Source organism: Carassius auratus, chromosome 11, assembly GCF_003368295.1.
Source record: "Carassius auratus strain Wakin chromosome 11, ASM336829v1, whole genome shotgun sequence".
Classification (NCBI taxonomy): domain Eukaryota; kingdom Metazoa; phylum Chordata; class Actinopteri; order Cypriniformes; family Cyprinidae; genus Carassius; species Carassius auratus.
In genome coordinates, this window is record NC_039253.1 from 1480741 (window position 1) to 1495053 (window position 14313).

The 14313-nt window shown below is 36.2% G+C and overlaps 1 protein-coding gene across 5 annotated transcripts in view; it reads left to right on the plus strand.

Moving 5' to 3' along the window:
• LOC113110709 (sarcolemmal membrane-associated protein-like) overlaps window positions 1-12827 on the plus strand; it is a 51649-nt gene extending 38822 nt beyond the window's left edge. For 3 of the 5 annotated variants that reach the window (XM_026274852.1, XM_026274854.1, XM_026274857.1), the window contains 7 exons: window positions 1665-1784; window positions 1863-1937; window positions 3008-3313; window positions 7026-7143; window positions 7536-7707; window positions 8769-8903; window positions 11330-12827. In XM_026274852.1, the coding sequence (XP_026130637.1) occupies window positions 1665-1784; window positions 1863-1937; window positions 3008-3313; window positions 7026-7143; window positions 7536-7707; window positions 8769-8903; window positions 11330-11422 (1019 nt within the window). In that variant the 3' untranslated portion in view covers window positions 11423-12827. Of the gene's footprint in view, window positions 1-1664; window positions 1785-1862; window positions 1938-3007; window positions 3314-7025; window positions 7144-7535; window positions 7708-8768; window positions 8904-9794; window positions 9883-11329 lie in introns of all 5 variants that reach the window. The other 2 variants (XM_026274853.1, XM_026274855.1) reach the window with 1 other exon arrangement.
• The last annotated feature ends 1486 nt before the right edge of the window (window positions 12828-14313 follow it).

The window sequence follows — 14313 nt, forward strand, 5'->3', positions numbered from 1 at the left end:
GACATCATGACAGATTACCAGCCCTTAAATTAGCGCATGATTTCACCCACATCTGTAGCGTGTTCAGAGAGGGGGACGTTCATCAGTTTATGGTCAGAGGAGGTTTCCCAAAAGCCTGTTGTTACACAAGACCACATGAGAGACCAACTGGATGCTCCTCAGAGAGACTGCAAATGTGCGTTTGCTCGGCACGAAGTCTTATGAGGGAGAATGTCTAATGTCTCTTTTGCTTGGCGTGGTGCAGATCATCTAAACGGCCCATTTGTAGATCGTGCATTAGAGCCGTCTGAGCGTGTGCTGGACTTACGTAATCAGGCTTCAGGTTGTGTCCTGTAGTCTAAAGTCAGTGTATTTTGGATATTCTGTTGTACGATGCAAGCAGGGTTGTGCATGTTGTGCATTTACACTCGAGTCGTTCACTGAGCAAACAGAAATGCATCATTCTTCACATAATGAACAGATTCTGAGCAAGCATCTTGATTTTGGTTAGGAGTAATCATGTTTCTGCCCATGAGGTCGAACAGAATGTGTCGTTTGTGGCGCCGAAGTTACTGACCCATCGTGATGGATTGGTCTCACGCTTACAGCGGCTTTGGGCTTTTAGGAGAAGCATTTTTAGCACAGATACGTTATTTATATGTCTGCAGTCTGTTTTTAGGAGCTGCAGCATTTACATTTACATTCCTGTGCAAAAAAAACACTGGCTTTCTGAGAGCCAGAAATGCAATATTCATGTAAAGCAGGTAAATAATAACTTAAAAGTCACTAGATGTGGGTCCAAGCTACATATAACATTGTGAAATTGATCACAACAACAGTTTTGATATTCAAATTTATCTATGCAGTAAATGGTAGAAAAACTATTCCACTTTTGGGGTGTTTTTTTATTTATTTATTTTTTTTAAGCTATTTTATCATTGTCTCATTGATTTAACAGTTAATATGTTTAAATGAAGTGGTATTAAAATCACTACATTATAATAAAAAATATGCTTTTACATACATTTACAGTATTTAAATGCTCAAATGGTTACATTTTTGCTGAATTTTGTTTTCGAAACTTTTTCACAAGAATTCAGAAGCTCCACTCACATATCACAAAACAATCTAAATGCACAGTTTTACAAAATTGTATAAATCATTGCCAAATGCAAATTGTTCCAAACTAAATACTGTAACTAAACATATTTGTAACTAATGGCTACTTATTGTTGCAATTATTGTAGTTATAAAACAATTTTAATTATGTTTTTAATTAAGTTGTATTAAAATTACTTTATATAAACTATGCTTTGATTTAATTTTTTCTATTACATTTAAATTTAAATAATTTTTTATTTAAAAATTTTTTTGCTACCCTAAAGTCCTAGAGTTAGTTTCACAACGTTTTGCCAAATTATACCCAATGCAAATTTTGCCTGAACTGAAACCTGAACTAATACCTTCCTGAAGACATGAAAAAATAATTGATCAATGCTTGAGTCTCTGAGGGATATTGTAATTAAGAAAAGTGAGGATTTCGTAACAAGCTGCATGCTTTGAGGCATCATTCATGTTCATGCAGGATGAGTTATTAATTTTAAGTATTAATTTTTATCTCTCTTGATGCCGTGTTTTTTCTTCATGCTCCCTCACTTCAGCATCTGCTCTGTGTGTGTTTGTAGAAATGGACAGGAACCTGGAGTCAGGAGACACAGAGCAGGTCATTCCTCACCTCCACCGAGAGCTGCAGGAGGCCCAGGAGCTCGCCAACACCGGCAAACAGAGATGCCTCGAGCTGCAAGGTACGCTCCTTCAGTAGCTTTAATAATCATGACTGCACTGGCATTAGTGTGAAGCGCTGATCGTCTTTCTCTCATCAGCTCTGCTGGAGGAGGAGAGGAGAACCAACAGACAGCAGACTGAAGAATCTGCGAAACAGATCCGCTTCTTACAGAGTGAGCCGTTTCACTAACATCTTTACAATCTTCAAAAAGACTTCTAAATATAATCATCAGGATGAGTTGATGGGTTGATCAGTTTTAGTCTTGAAACTGAAATTAAAGGGGGCATAACACACACAGATCTCATGTTAACCTTGAGTACCTATGGAGTAACCTGCATTCTTCATATCTCCAAAAAGTCTTTAGTTTTATCGTATTAAAGAAATGCACAGCTTTACAATTCCTAAGATTCATAACCATTACTTCTGCCGGTGGGCTGTGGCAATCTTTATGCATCTGCTTGAGCACTTATCAGACTATGTAGACAATTAAATACTCATTATAATGATTTAAATGGTTTATTAATAAACATGCAACTAATTCGACTAATGTTTAAAATGAAAGACTACTAGTCGACCACAAAAATCCTTAGTCAAGGGCTGCTTTAATCTAAATTGTACTTAAGGTGGTTTTATATAAACTTTTTAATGATATAATCATGTTTCTGCTCCAATTAATAATAAAGTCAAGAGGTAAAGTAAAAAAAAAAAAAGATTATTTATTAGTGCATATATTTTTGAAAATGCTCTTTTCTGGAGTTTTTTTTTTTTTTTCTTGATTATAAAAATTGAATTTCTTCCTGTGAAAAATTTTGTTTTATTGACATCTTTACGTGGTTGGAATACACGAGATGTTAAGTCATACAAATTTTTTAATCTTACTTTCTGATGTTCATTCATGTTTACTTTTTTGTTGTAACTAGTTTGTACTAAGGTGCTGCATGAAGAAGCATTAAAACAACATTTATTTATTGAATTTAGTTATGAAAATGACATTTTTTGAGACTTTATTTAATATCCAAAGCTTATTGCAGTTATTGGATTCAGGACACACTACAAGTACTGAACTGAAAACAGCTTTGACTAAAAAAAAAAAAAAAAAACAGTTTTCAGGATAATGAAGTTGTAAAATCAGTGATTTCTTCCCTCCCAAACCGAATATTTTCAATTGCCATGTTTGAATTTTTAGACCTAATTTCACCCGTTAATCGTTTCTAAATCTCTGTACCTCTTCTTTGTCTTCAGCTCAACTGGCGAAGCTCCAGTCTGATATGGAGGCTTTGCGTGAGCAGAGAGAGAACACTATCAGCATCACTCGAGAGGAGCTCTACAGCGCACAGGAGGAGATCCTGGTCCTCCGGCACGCCATGGAGACTGCCACCGCCGAGCGGGAACGCGAGATCGCCGCCCTGCAGGGAGACCTGAGCACCGTCACCGCCGAACTGGACAAATGGAGACAGACGGCAGCCAAGTATGAAGTGGAGATCAGCAACCTGCAGGCCAGCTTCCAGCTCCAGAGCCAGCACCAGGAAAGAGCTAGCCAGCTCCAAGGTACGCTAGCCCTAGCTCAGCAATATCACTGTTAAAAACCCAGACCTAGCATGTCGTCATCCGCTCTCCTGCGTTGAACCTCCTGTGTCCCTGATGTGCTGTTTGGCTAGTAATGTTCCCTGTTTGTCATAAATCAAGCTGACTTCAGAGGAACACGCTGAGATCACTGCTCTGGTGTTTTGTGATCGCTCTCTTTTCTAGCGCCTTTGATTCCTGTTTGGAAACATTTGTTTCCGCTCATTTGCTTTGTTTGAGTTCAGTTTTTCTGAATTGCCGGCCTTGAGAAGAGAATTCGAGTAGAAATAGAAAACATGCAGTACTTTTTAATAGATTGGGGTCGGTGAGATTTTTATTTAGAAAACACGCATTAAATGTGACCGTTATGACATTTATGATGTTACAAAAGGTTTCTATTTCACTGTTTTGTTTTTAAGCTTTGTATTTATCTAAGAATCAACCATTAACAATAATAATTAAAAAAAAGTTTCTTGAGCAGCAAATCAACATATAAGAGTGATTTCTGAAGGATCATGTGACACTGAAGACTGGAGGAATGATGCTGGAAATACAGCTTCGCATCACAGGAATAATTAATTGATTACAGTATAATAGAGTATAAAAGAGCCATTCTAAATTGTAATATTTTTTCACAATTTTACTGCATTTTTAATCCAATAAATGCAGTCTTGGTGAGCTTTAAAAAATATTTTAATCTCACAGACCTCAGACTTTTAAATAAGTGTAAGTTCAAAGATTGACTAGATCTCCCCACAGCAGAGTGTAATGTTTTATAGGCTATACTCTCAAGATATTGTGATTTTAGTTTATTCAGTGGGTTTAAGTCTGTACGTTTCTTCACATATTGAGAAGGCACACATGTGGTATTAATTTCACTGGGGTCTTTCTCTCCAGACCCTGTTTAATGTGTTCAATCCAGAGTCATGGAAACAGTTTAATTATCGTCCATCCTGCTGGGTTTATTTATTATTTATCGGATCCTTGTTTTGTTTTTCACAGAAAAATGTGCATAAAAGTGTCCCGACAGTGCTTCTCAGATCGCTTAAAGCCATTTTAGCCTACAAAGAATCTCAAGCAATTACATTAAACATGACCCGATAAAATTAACTCTAGTGATGTACCAAACTAAAACAATTCCAATCTGAAACCAACAGGTCTGGACACACACACACTCGATTAAAGACAGAATATGAAAATGTTAAATTAGCCTGTGTTTGGAAAAATTTCTAAATGTGTTTTTTTGTTTTAATTTTGCGTAATCACTGTGATGGCTTTAACTGGTAATATATTAAATTATAGTGTACTGTATTGAGTTATATTGTAAAAAAAATTATGTAAATGCAAATAAAAACATTGTAATGTTTATTTTATTTTCTGCCAAATATGCATAATAAATGTTTTATATTTGATGTTTATTGTAAATTATAAATTACATATTTGTACGTTTTATATAACTTTAAAAAATATATTTAAGTGTCTTTTTACAATTGTATATAGTAAATTAATATATATATATATATATATATATATATATATATATATATATATATATATATATATATATATATTAGGGCCGGGACTCGATTAAAAAAATTAATCTAATTAATTAGAGGTTTTGTAATTAATTAATCGAAATTAATCGCATTTTAATCGCATATAAATATTTGACCTGAGAACAGTGAGAAATATTTTTTTTCACATGGATTTATAGTATACCATTGAATAATGACTGAATACATAAGCTTAAGCAACAAAATATTGTTTATTTTTGTTCAACCAAGTCTAGCAGACCAGTGCAATTTTTGCCATGAAGTGTAGCAATAGCATATTTAGAAACAATTTAGAAATATTACATTTCAGAAATTCAGGAAGCTTATACGTGCTGGAACCTTCTGTAAAGTGTCTTTTAAGTAAAACACAATACTGTCAATTACATTCAGAACATTGGAAACACTGACTATTAGAAAACATCTCTCTGTTGCTTCAGAGGCCATAACATACTAAGTCCAACTCTCAATAACCTTTGCCAAAACAATAAAGATTCCAACATAAACTGTTGCACCAACAAAATAATACATAGTTCAACATAACAAGTGTAAAGTCCACGCTAGCTGCTATGTGTTTTGCGTTGAGGTGATACTTGAGGCTCGATTTGGTGCGGTGATATGCGAACGCTAGTTGGTGCTCCATAGGGCTGCACGTTTTCAAGTTTTTCTTTAACCATTAACCGAGGCACTTAGCGGTTAATACTCGGTTAACCATAGTGTGCGCCAGGGTTTCCGTTGTCCGGTAATTTCCGGACATTGGCCGAAAAAAAGAAAAAGAAATGTCCGACAAAATTTAATCTCTCCGGTCAAATTGTCCTATTAAAACTGCCTAATAATCCCGCCCACTAACACAATCTGAATTTGAGAATAAGCCTAAAATGTATAAAGCAAATACACACCGACCTTTGGCTATGTTATAAAGGAACAGGCTCTAGTAATAGTTATGTAACTTTCCGTGTTTAGGCGAAGGTAACAAGCAGGCTCCGCGGCCGCCTCGCTAAGGCTATGACTATGTTTGACAGGTACAATATTTGAAAATCGATAATTATTATTTATTTTTTTATTACATTTATATCTGAATTTATGTCAACCTATAGACTTTCAAATATCAAAATGTCATGAATTAATATGTATTTGTGTACAAAATGACATATAAACATATTTTCCTATTATATTTTGCCTGGAAACGCTTCCAACAAGGCGTCGGTTCTATTTCTAGCATGCACGCGTCGAGCCGCGCCTGAGCCACGCGTCTCACGCAGGCAGTCGGCAAGCTCTAACCTGTTAACATGGGAGCCGAATTAAAAACAGACACGCCACGCAACTGAGATGCTTTCGCCACGCATCCAGTGTGTCCTGACCGGCCTAATGATGCCCGGGTGTTGGCTGTTGAGATTACAACAACGAGGTTGTACTTGAAGTATATCTAAGCACTGTATTGCAATAGTTGCATTTTGCCCCGTCACTCTCAATTTTAAAGTGCTCCAACGCTGTACTTTTTTTTTCCCACTTCATATTAGAAAAATGACTTCTTCTTGTGGACATTACAAATGTCTGGGAGCGCTCTGGCGGTCTCTGGTGGTGCAAAAGTGCACGCCATTGATGTCACTTAACCGAGCAAAATGTTTCACTCGGTTACGCAATTTTTAACGGTTAATCGGTTAACCGGTTAACCATTGACACCCCTAGTGCTCCAGTATAATCGGTCCGCCGAAACTCATCCAGTGAGAAACGTTCCGCGGTGCAAAAATACGTTATTAAAAATGCGGGAATTTTTTTCTGTAATTAATTCATCTTAGTTAACGCGTTATTTTTTGTGTAATTAATTAATCTCAATTAACGCGTTAAAGTCCCAGCCTTAATATATATATATATATATATATATATATATATATATATATATATATATATATATATATATATTTATTATTATTATTATTATTATTATTATTATTATTATTTTTTTTTTTTTTTTTTTTTTTAATTTAATTAAAAAAATATAAAATTACAAAAACAAATTTGTGCGTAATGATATTTTAGTGACCTGAATAGTGGTTGCACTTTAATACATTGTTATGGGGTGTTTGGTGTGGGAGTATAGGGAATCAATTTTGTAATGAGTTTTTCTCTGTGTTTGTGTGTGTCAGGTGAATTGGAGAAGCTTCAGGGCGAGTGCTGTAGTCTGCAGAATGAATGTGATGGTCTGCGGGCTGAGAAGACAACACTGAAGCAGAAACTCCACAGACTAGAGGAAGAGCTCGACAGGTGGGTCGCTTTCACACAAACAACATAAGTGAGTCAGGTTTAAACGGCTTTTAACATCAGATCAGATTCCACACCTGCTCTCTTAAATGAAGAATGTTTGAATCACCATATTGCACAACAACTGCATCTCTCTGTATTTACAAAAGACTATTTCAATGATGCTTTTTTTTCAAATAACTGGTTACATTGTAATACTTAAGTACCTTTATCCTCTACTTAATCTCTGCTCTAGGCAGTGTGTGTACCTCTCACTGCTATGAGCTCATCTCTGCCCTACAGCTTCACATTAATATTAGGATTGTTCTACAGCATTCTTTCCCATGACACAAATTATTCCATTCATTAGTTCATATTCTGAAAACAGCCTTTATTTTCCGTTCTTTGTTTCTCAGCTCCAGAGAGCAGAGCGCGACGTTGAGCAGCAGCCTAAACGCTCTGGAGAAATCCCAGGGTGCCCTGGAGAACAAACTGGGCTCGATACAAGACCAGCACCAACAGGACGCTAGCAAACTGAAGATCCAGCTGGCTCAAGCCGAAAGCCGCACCAGGGACCTGCAGAAAGACGTACAAGCAACCTAAGACCAGCCAGATCTTTTATTGGAAATGCACAACACATTAATTGCTTTTATTCAGCAAGGATGCATTCAAATAATCAAGTGACAGTGAAGAACTTTATAATAGGGCTGTCAGTCCAATTTCAATTTTTAATCTAATTAATCACAGGTTGCTGAAAATGCCCCCAAAAGATAATTTAAATCTATTATTGTGTTAAATGTTTAGGCTATAAGATTCAAGAAAAAGATCTCTTTATTTTTTGTTCTTGCAATGAAAGTCACTAGTGACCAAAACAGCTTAGTTACCAACAGTATTCACAATACCTTCTTTCATGCCGTGCAACACAATATTGTGTTTACATTTTGCACAATATTAACTTATTTACTGAACCGTTGTATAAAATAACATTTGCACTCTTGTTCTTCGTGACAAAAACAGCACTCCTGTGATATTGCTCTTGCTGCTGGTGTGATATCACGGAGACATTTATGCAGTTGTTTCCCTGCATTATATTTGTTAAGTGCCAACTGTATGAAAAATAAGATAACGCACTGGTCTGGGGGCGGGGCCTGTGCGTTAGCTGCGCTAAATTATTTTAATTGCATAACTAATTTAAATTAAGGTGACTGACAGCCCTATTTAATAATGTTAAAAAAGATTTTTTTCAAATAAACGATCTTTTGCATTTGTTTTATTCACCACAGCATCCTGAAAAACAAAATCCCCACAAAAATATAAAGCAGCACAACTGATTTCAACTGATGTTAATCAGAAATGTTTCTTGTGCAGCAAATAAGAATCATTTCTGAAGATCATGTGACACTGAAGACTGGAGTAATGATGCTGAAAATACAGCTTTGCTTCACAGAATTAAATTACATTTTAAAATATATTCACATAGAAAGCAGTCGTTTTAAATTGCAATACTATTTGACAATATTAGTGATTTTACTGTATTTTTAATCACATAAATGCAACCTTGGTGAACAGATTGCCTTACTTTCAAAAACATAAAAAATCTTAGACCTCCACAGTTGTGCAATGATTGCACAATCTCTGTTTCTCTCCAGTACGACGACACTCAGAATCTGCTCTCAGATCTGCGGCAGCGGTATGAGCAGACGGAGCGGGAGAAACACTCAATCCACGACGAGCTGGAGCAGTGCAAGCTCAACCTCAAACTCCTGCAGGAGAAAAACAGCAGTGTGAGTCTCACATCCCACACAGTTCATTAGCAAAGCACCACGAAACTCCAACATTCAGATCTTACTCCAATTAACTAGCTGTCATCCACATTACACCTTTATCGCAGCTATCAGCAATCAGTGATGGATCTTACTTCACTGTTTCGCACGGCTCTGGAAAACACAGCACAACACACATTTACGGCACGATTTTGAGAGTCGTTAGCAAAAATTATTTGCAGTTCAACATTTGTAAGCATCCATAAGTGTATAAAAATATCCTGTAATACTCAAAAAAAAAAAAGCTGTAGTTAAAAATACTCAATATGTTTCATTGAGTATTATTATTGTTTAGAAGCTCATATTAATTAACCCCTCGAAGACTTTTTCACTTTCAGGTTCTCCTTGTCTTTTTATCATTATGACCCAAGAGAAGAATGTTTTGTTTTTACACATTTTACAATTGATTTCTCATTTTTGGCGAGCTTTACACTTCAGTTTTTTTTTTTATGTGCTACACAACAATAGTTATCACATTAATCTCCCACAATTCCCTGAGTACAATCCCTTGCACACTGCTGATTGGAGTCAGACTTCATGTGTCGTAGATTTGAAATGAACACGGATAAATTGTTCTGTAGTTGAATGCAAATAACCAGTGTATTGTTTGCTGTGATGTATTAATGCCTTGAACACTGACGTCCTGCTTCTAGATGTTCAGATGTGTTTGTGATTCTGGGGTGTTTGTATTGATTTATGTTCGGCCCCTCCCACCGCACCCCTTTATTTGGCTGTTTTTGTTTGTATATGTGTGTATGTTTGTTGTAGCTGTTCGACTTCCCCCAGCCTGATTTCCGTTGAATAGTTTGAAGATTGATTTTTTGTTTTATTTGTAATATCCCTTCCCTCTAGCCATCCATATTGCAGCCTGTCCAAGCCATTTCCATCGGTCTGTTCCTGGCTTTGCTGTATTGGTGCTTCGGCCAGTTGTGGTAGAAAGGTACACACGCTCCTGTTGAGTCTGTTTGTGTGTCTCTGTATATATCATCACATATATACGACCCGTGCATGGCAAACTCTTATCCATCATCTCTGCACCCGCTTCGCCCCAAAATCCCTTTTCGGTGCTTGGCATCCCGTGGGAACTCTTAACCGATTCCTCGTCCACCCAGAATCACCAATTACTAACCCAACACATTAACTGTCTTGTCTTGCTTGGATCGGCGTATAAATCTCTGTATTCAGGGATTTTGGATGCTTTTTCATTTATTTGTTTATTTTATTTCCGTCTGGGGCTTTTTGGTCATCACATCATCTTTCATTTGCTGTTCTTCTTTACTTATATACATTTAAAGGCATTTTTCATCCAAATATGAACATTCTGTCATCATGTACTCACTCCAGTGTTGTTTCAAACCTGTGACTTGCTATCATTCAAAGAATTCAAAAGAAGAGGTTTAGACAAATGTTCGTGCTGCTCTTTTCCATGCGGCGAGAGATCAGCAGATGACAAACTTTATAGAAATATCTAAACTGCACAGTGACAGTCCATATGACACCTGCATGATATTCCAAGTCCTACAATAGAATTTAGAAAAAAGAAAAAGATAATGTCAGTAATTTCTGAAAATCATTTAGTTTCCTATAACAAAAAAGGGACACTTTTTTTATATTCAAACTTGGTGCATTAAGATAAGTTTTGCCATCAGTGGCACTTCGCCATGGTTCTTACTCGACTACTTATTCCCTTTTTCTAAGTTTCTTGTTTTTATATGGATTTCTGTATTTCCTGACCTGAAATAAATGCATAAATCAGAGGGGAAAAAAATAGCTGTGCCAAAATAAATGTAGTTTAAGCAACAACAGAAAAATGCAGACAGCTGTAAATATTATATTTTTTATATAACACCACTAATAATATAAATATTATATTCATTTTATTCTAATTTTACTTTTTGTACTGTTAAATATTATTGAATTTAGTTAATTTTCATATTTGAAAATATATATTTTTTAATAATAATACTACTACTAATAATAATAGTAATAATATATGAAAAAAATATTTTTATTATGTTTTTAAAGATTGACATTCCTTTGTCACTGTACACTTTTATACAAGAAAAAAAGCAGTATGAATATTCTGGTAAAATGCATACAGGTTTGAAAGAACACAAGGGAGCAAACGATGTCCAATTTGTCATTTTTGAGTGATCTGTTCCTTTAAATGCAGCTTTACTTTCTTTGGCTTTGAAGAAAGCCGGTTGTGTTTGCTTTATAACTCCTGTGAGGTAACTGGTTCTCCCAGTTTTACTTAAATATTAGCTTTTCCTGTCTTCTCCCTCTCTCTCTCTGTCTCTTTAGCTCCAGTCTCCAGTGCTTCTGTCCCGGTTGCTCTGGTGCATCTTAAATAACGAGCTTTATTAATTGCATTGCTGTTGTTTCAGAGCGGTTGGATGCCCTGGATGCCGATGGTTGCCGCAGTGGTCGCTGTGACAGCAGTGGTGCTTTATCCCAACTTGACCAAGAGCTCCTCCTGAGAACCAATCAGAACACTCGTCGTCTCAACCACTTCCTGTCCCCAGCACGGCCCTCTGTCCAATCCCAACGTTCGGTCTAAACCTGAACCTAATACCTCTCATTTTGACAACACAACCCCCGATGTCTGTGTAAAATGCAAATGTATATAGTATAAAAAGAAAGAGGGAATAAAGTTGTAATGCATATTATAGAATAAATAATCTATCAGCGTTTTTGTCACTCGAATGGAAATTTTGATTGATTAAAAATGGCGTCAAACTAGGTCTATTTTCACGTTTTCTTGAATGGGTACCATGCAAGTTTTGGTTTCTTGGACTCTTCTTGTGGTTTGCCATCTTAGATGTGCATCCAAATGAGGATCTGAACTCTAGGGCACTGAGCGGAGAAGTGCCTACTTTAAATACTACTAGGACTAGTTCACATTAAAGTGCCACTCATGCAGCGTCTCATCAATTCGAATGAAAAAAAAAAGATTTAATTGCACGTCATCTGTGCTGTTATTGTGTGTTCGAGCCGACATGCTTCTAGCACAGTGATGTCGTCGTTTCTCTTGTACCTTGTGTTATATATAAGCAAATGTTCATGTCTGGAGACACTACAAGTATCTAGGTGATCTTAAAATTCAACGTTAGGATTGTGGTCAGTGTCAAACAGATGGAGAGCTGACCTAAAAAAACAAAAAAACAATTGTTGTAGCTTTTTACCAACATACTGTCCTGCTGTTCGGACTGAGATATCGTTAAAACTCCTGCAGTACCTCTTGATAAAGGCTCTGGGATTTTGCTGCCTTACCTGTAACACACAGGTTTCTTCTCACAGAGTGAAATTGGATGCAAAGGCTTTAAAATGAATGGGGTTAATGGGCGATCCGCTCTCGTGAAGCACAGAAATGGGTGAGAGTGAATTATTCTGAGGGTGAACGGGAATGTGTTGTTTAAATGTGGATGTGCCAGCTGCTTTGAGACTGCAGGAAGATGATTTAACCAATGATGTGTTTAGTGTGTGGTTCACATTTGTCTGCTGTGCTGTAAATAAACAGTCATGGAGCAAAAAGCAGAGCTCATCTGGTTCAACGTTTCCAGGACTTTGTTTTTGCATCTTTTGTTTCACTGGAAATACATACTGCAACAAAAATCCATTGAACACTTCAACATGGATTTGACTATGAATGCAAAAAAGCAACGCTTGTAGCACAGAAAGGATAGCTTTAAACAGATCTCTTGCAATGAAAGTAGTGTTTTTTTTTGTTGTTGTTTAAAAAGCATGATAGACTTTATTTCTAAAGTCCGCTTGGAACATCGTCCTTCACGTCAGAAGAATGCTCACAGGCCGTTTGTAAATATGTATGTATGAATGTTTGTGTGTAAATATGTTAGTCACAGAATAAACATTGGATATAAATGATATCAGTCACATCTAATCTGCTGCTCAAGCCAGTTTTTAGGATATGATGCGTTGGCCTTTTCTTATCCTTTTAATTGGGACACCAGTTCTTCGTTCAAGTTCGATTAAGATTAGTTTTATAGATGCATTTGTATCTTTAATTTACCATTTTTGACCAAGCGCTTTTTCTTTTTAATTTCAAATTGAAGTTTTGGAACTCGTTGATGACGACAAACAGAACTGAGGAAAAGATGCAAACGGTGATTTAAATTTAAACCGGTCGTAGCTGAACCTATAAAGCCTGGTTTTTGTAAGCATAAAGTTTGTATTTGTGATTCTCTGTCAGTTCATAGTGGTGCAATAAAGTTTCTCACAAGTTAAACATGGGCCTTTGGGCAAAGATCTCTTTAAACTGCTCGCCAACCAAGTCCGTACAGTACAGCACACTGCCTGTATATATTCTTATTCGTAAATACTGAGTTTTTTTTTTATTTCTTGAACTGAGAGAGCTTGGAATTACACTTTTGTTTCGAACATGAAAGATCGTTAATTGTCCAAATTCTATTTTGTAAAGAGACAGAATGATATAACACAGTTTCTGGAATACAGAAAGGGTATCTGCACTAACAAGTGTGATGTGCATGACTTCAATAAAACAACTTCACTTTACTTGACTAGCTTGATTCTTTGTGGTCTACACCTATTTCATCTATTTTTAGCTATATCAGCATATAAAAGTTTTTTTTTTTTCTGTATGGGTTTTTCAAAACTAATAATCAGTATATTTTAGGAGGCAAACATTCACAAACATAAGAGTAATTGCACCGTTTCTAACAGGTTCTGGTTTCATTAGTAATTTTAAATGTACAAAAACAGTCCGTTATGCTGCTTGATATTGTAAACTGGTATTTTATATGATTTAAATAACCTATCATAATCATAAATGCATTAATTTGATAGTTTAAACGTTTACTGTACTTTGTTTATATATATTTGCATACCTATAGCTGCTAATGAAATAGATGTCATGAATATTCACAGAAAATTGCTTAGCGTTGTAAAATAAGACGAATAGGCCCCTCATGAATCTAACACAAAAACTTTGGCATAGTGTGTTAAAATGTTTTCAACTTAAATGAACACAAGATGGCAGCCCTAACAAGATTTTTTTTTTCGAAGCTGTTATGTTTCTCGTTTCTTGTGCATTATGAAGCGTCTTCGGCATTTACAAGGCCATATGTTTGTTCTCAGGGCGAGATTATTAAGTGTATAATCTCCTTGATCTTTATTGCTAATAAGGTGTGGAATGTCTGGAATACCTTTGCTGAATTGTTCTATTGTCTGGAAATCAGGACGGATCTGTAAACTTGAGATTCCATGTTTCCTGCAGCGGTTAGAACCACATTCTCATGGAGTCCTGATAGAATGTCAAAAAGCAGTGCCGAAGCTCATCGACTCCTCTCTGACACACTCAGGGGCCCCTGGGGGCCTCGCTTTGACATGTCTG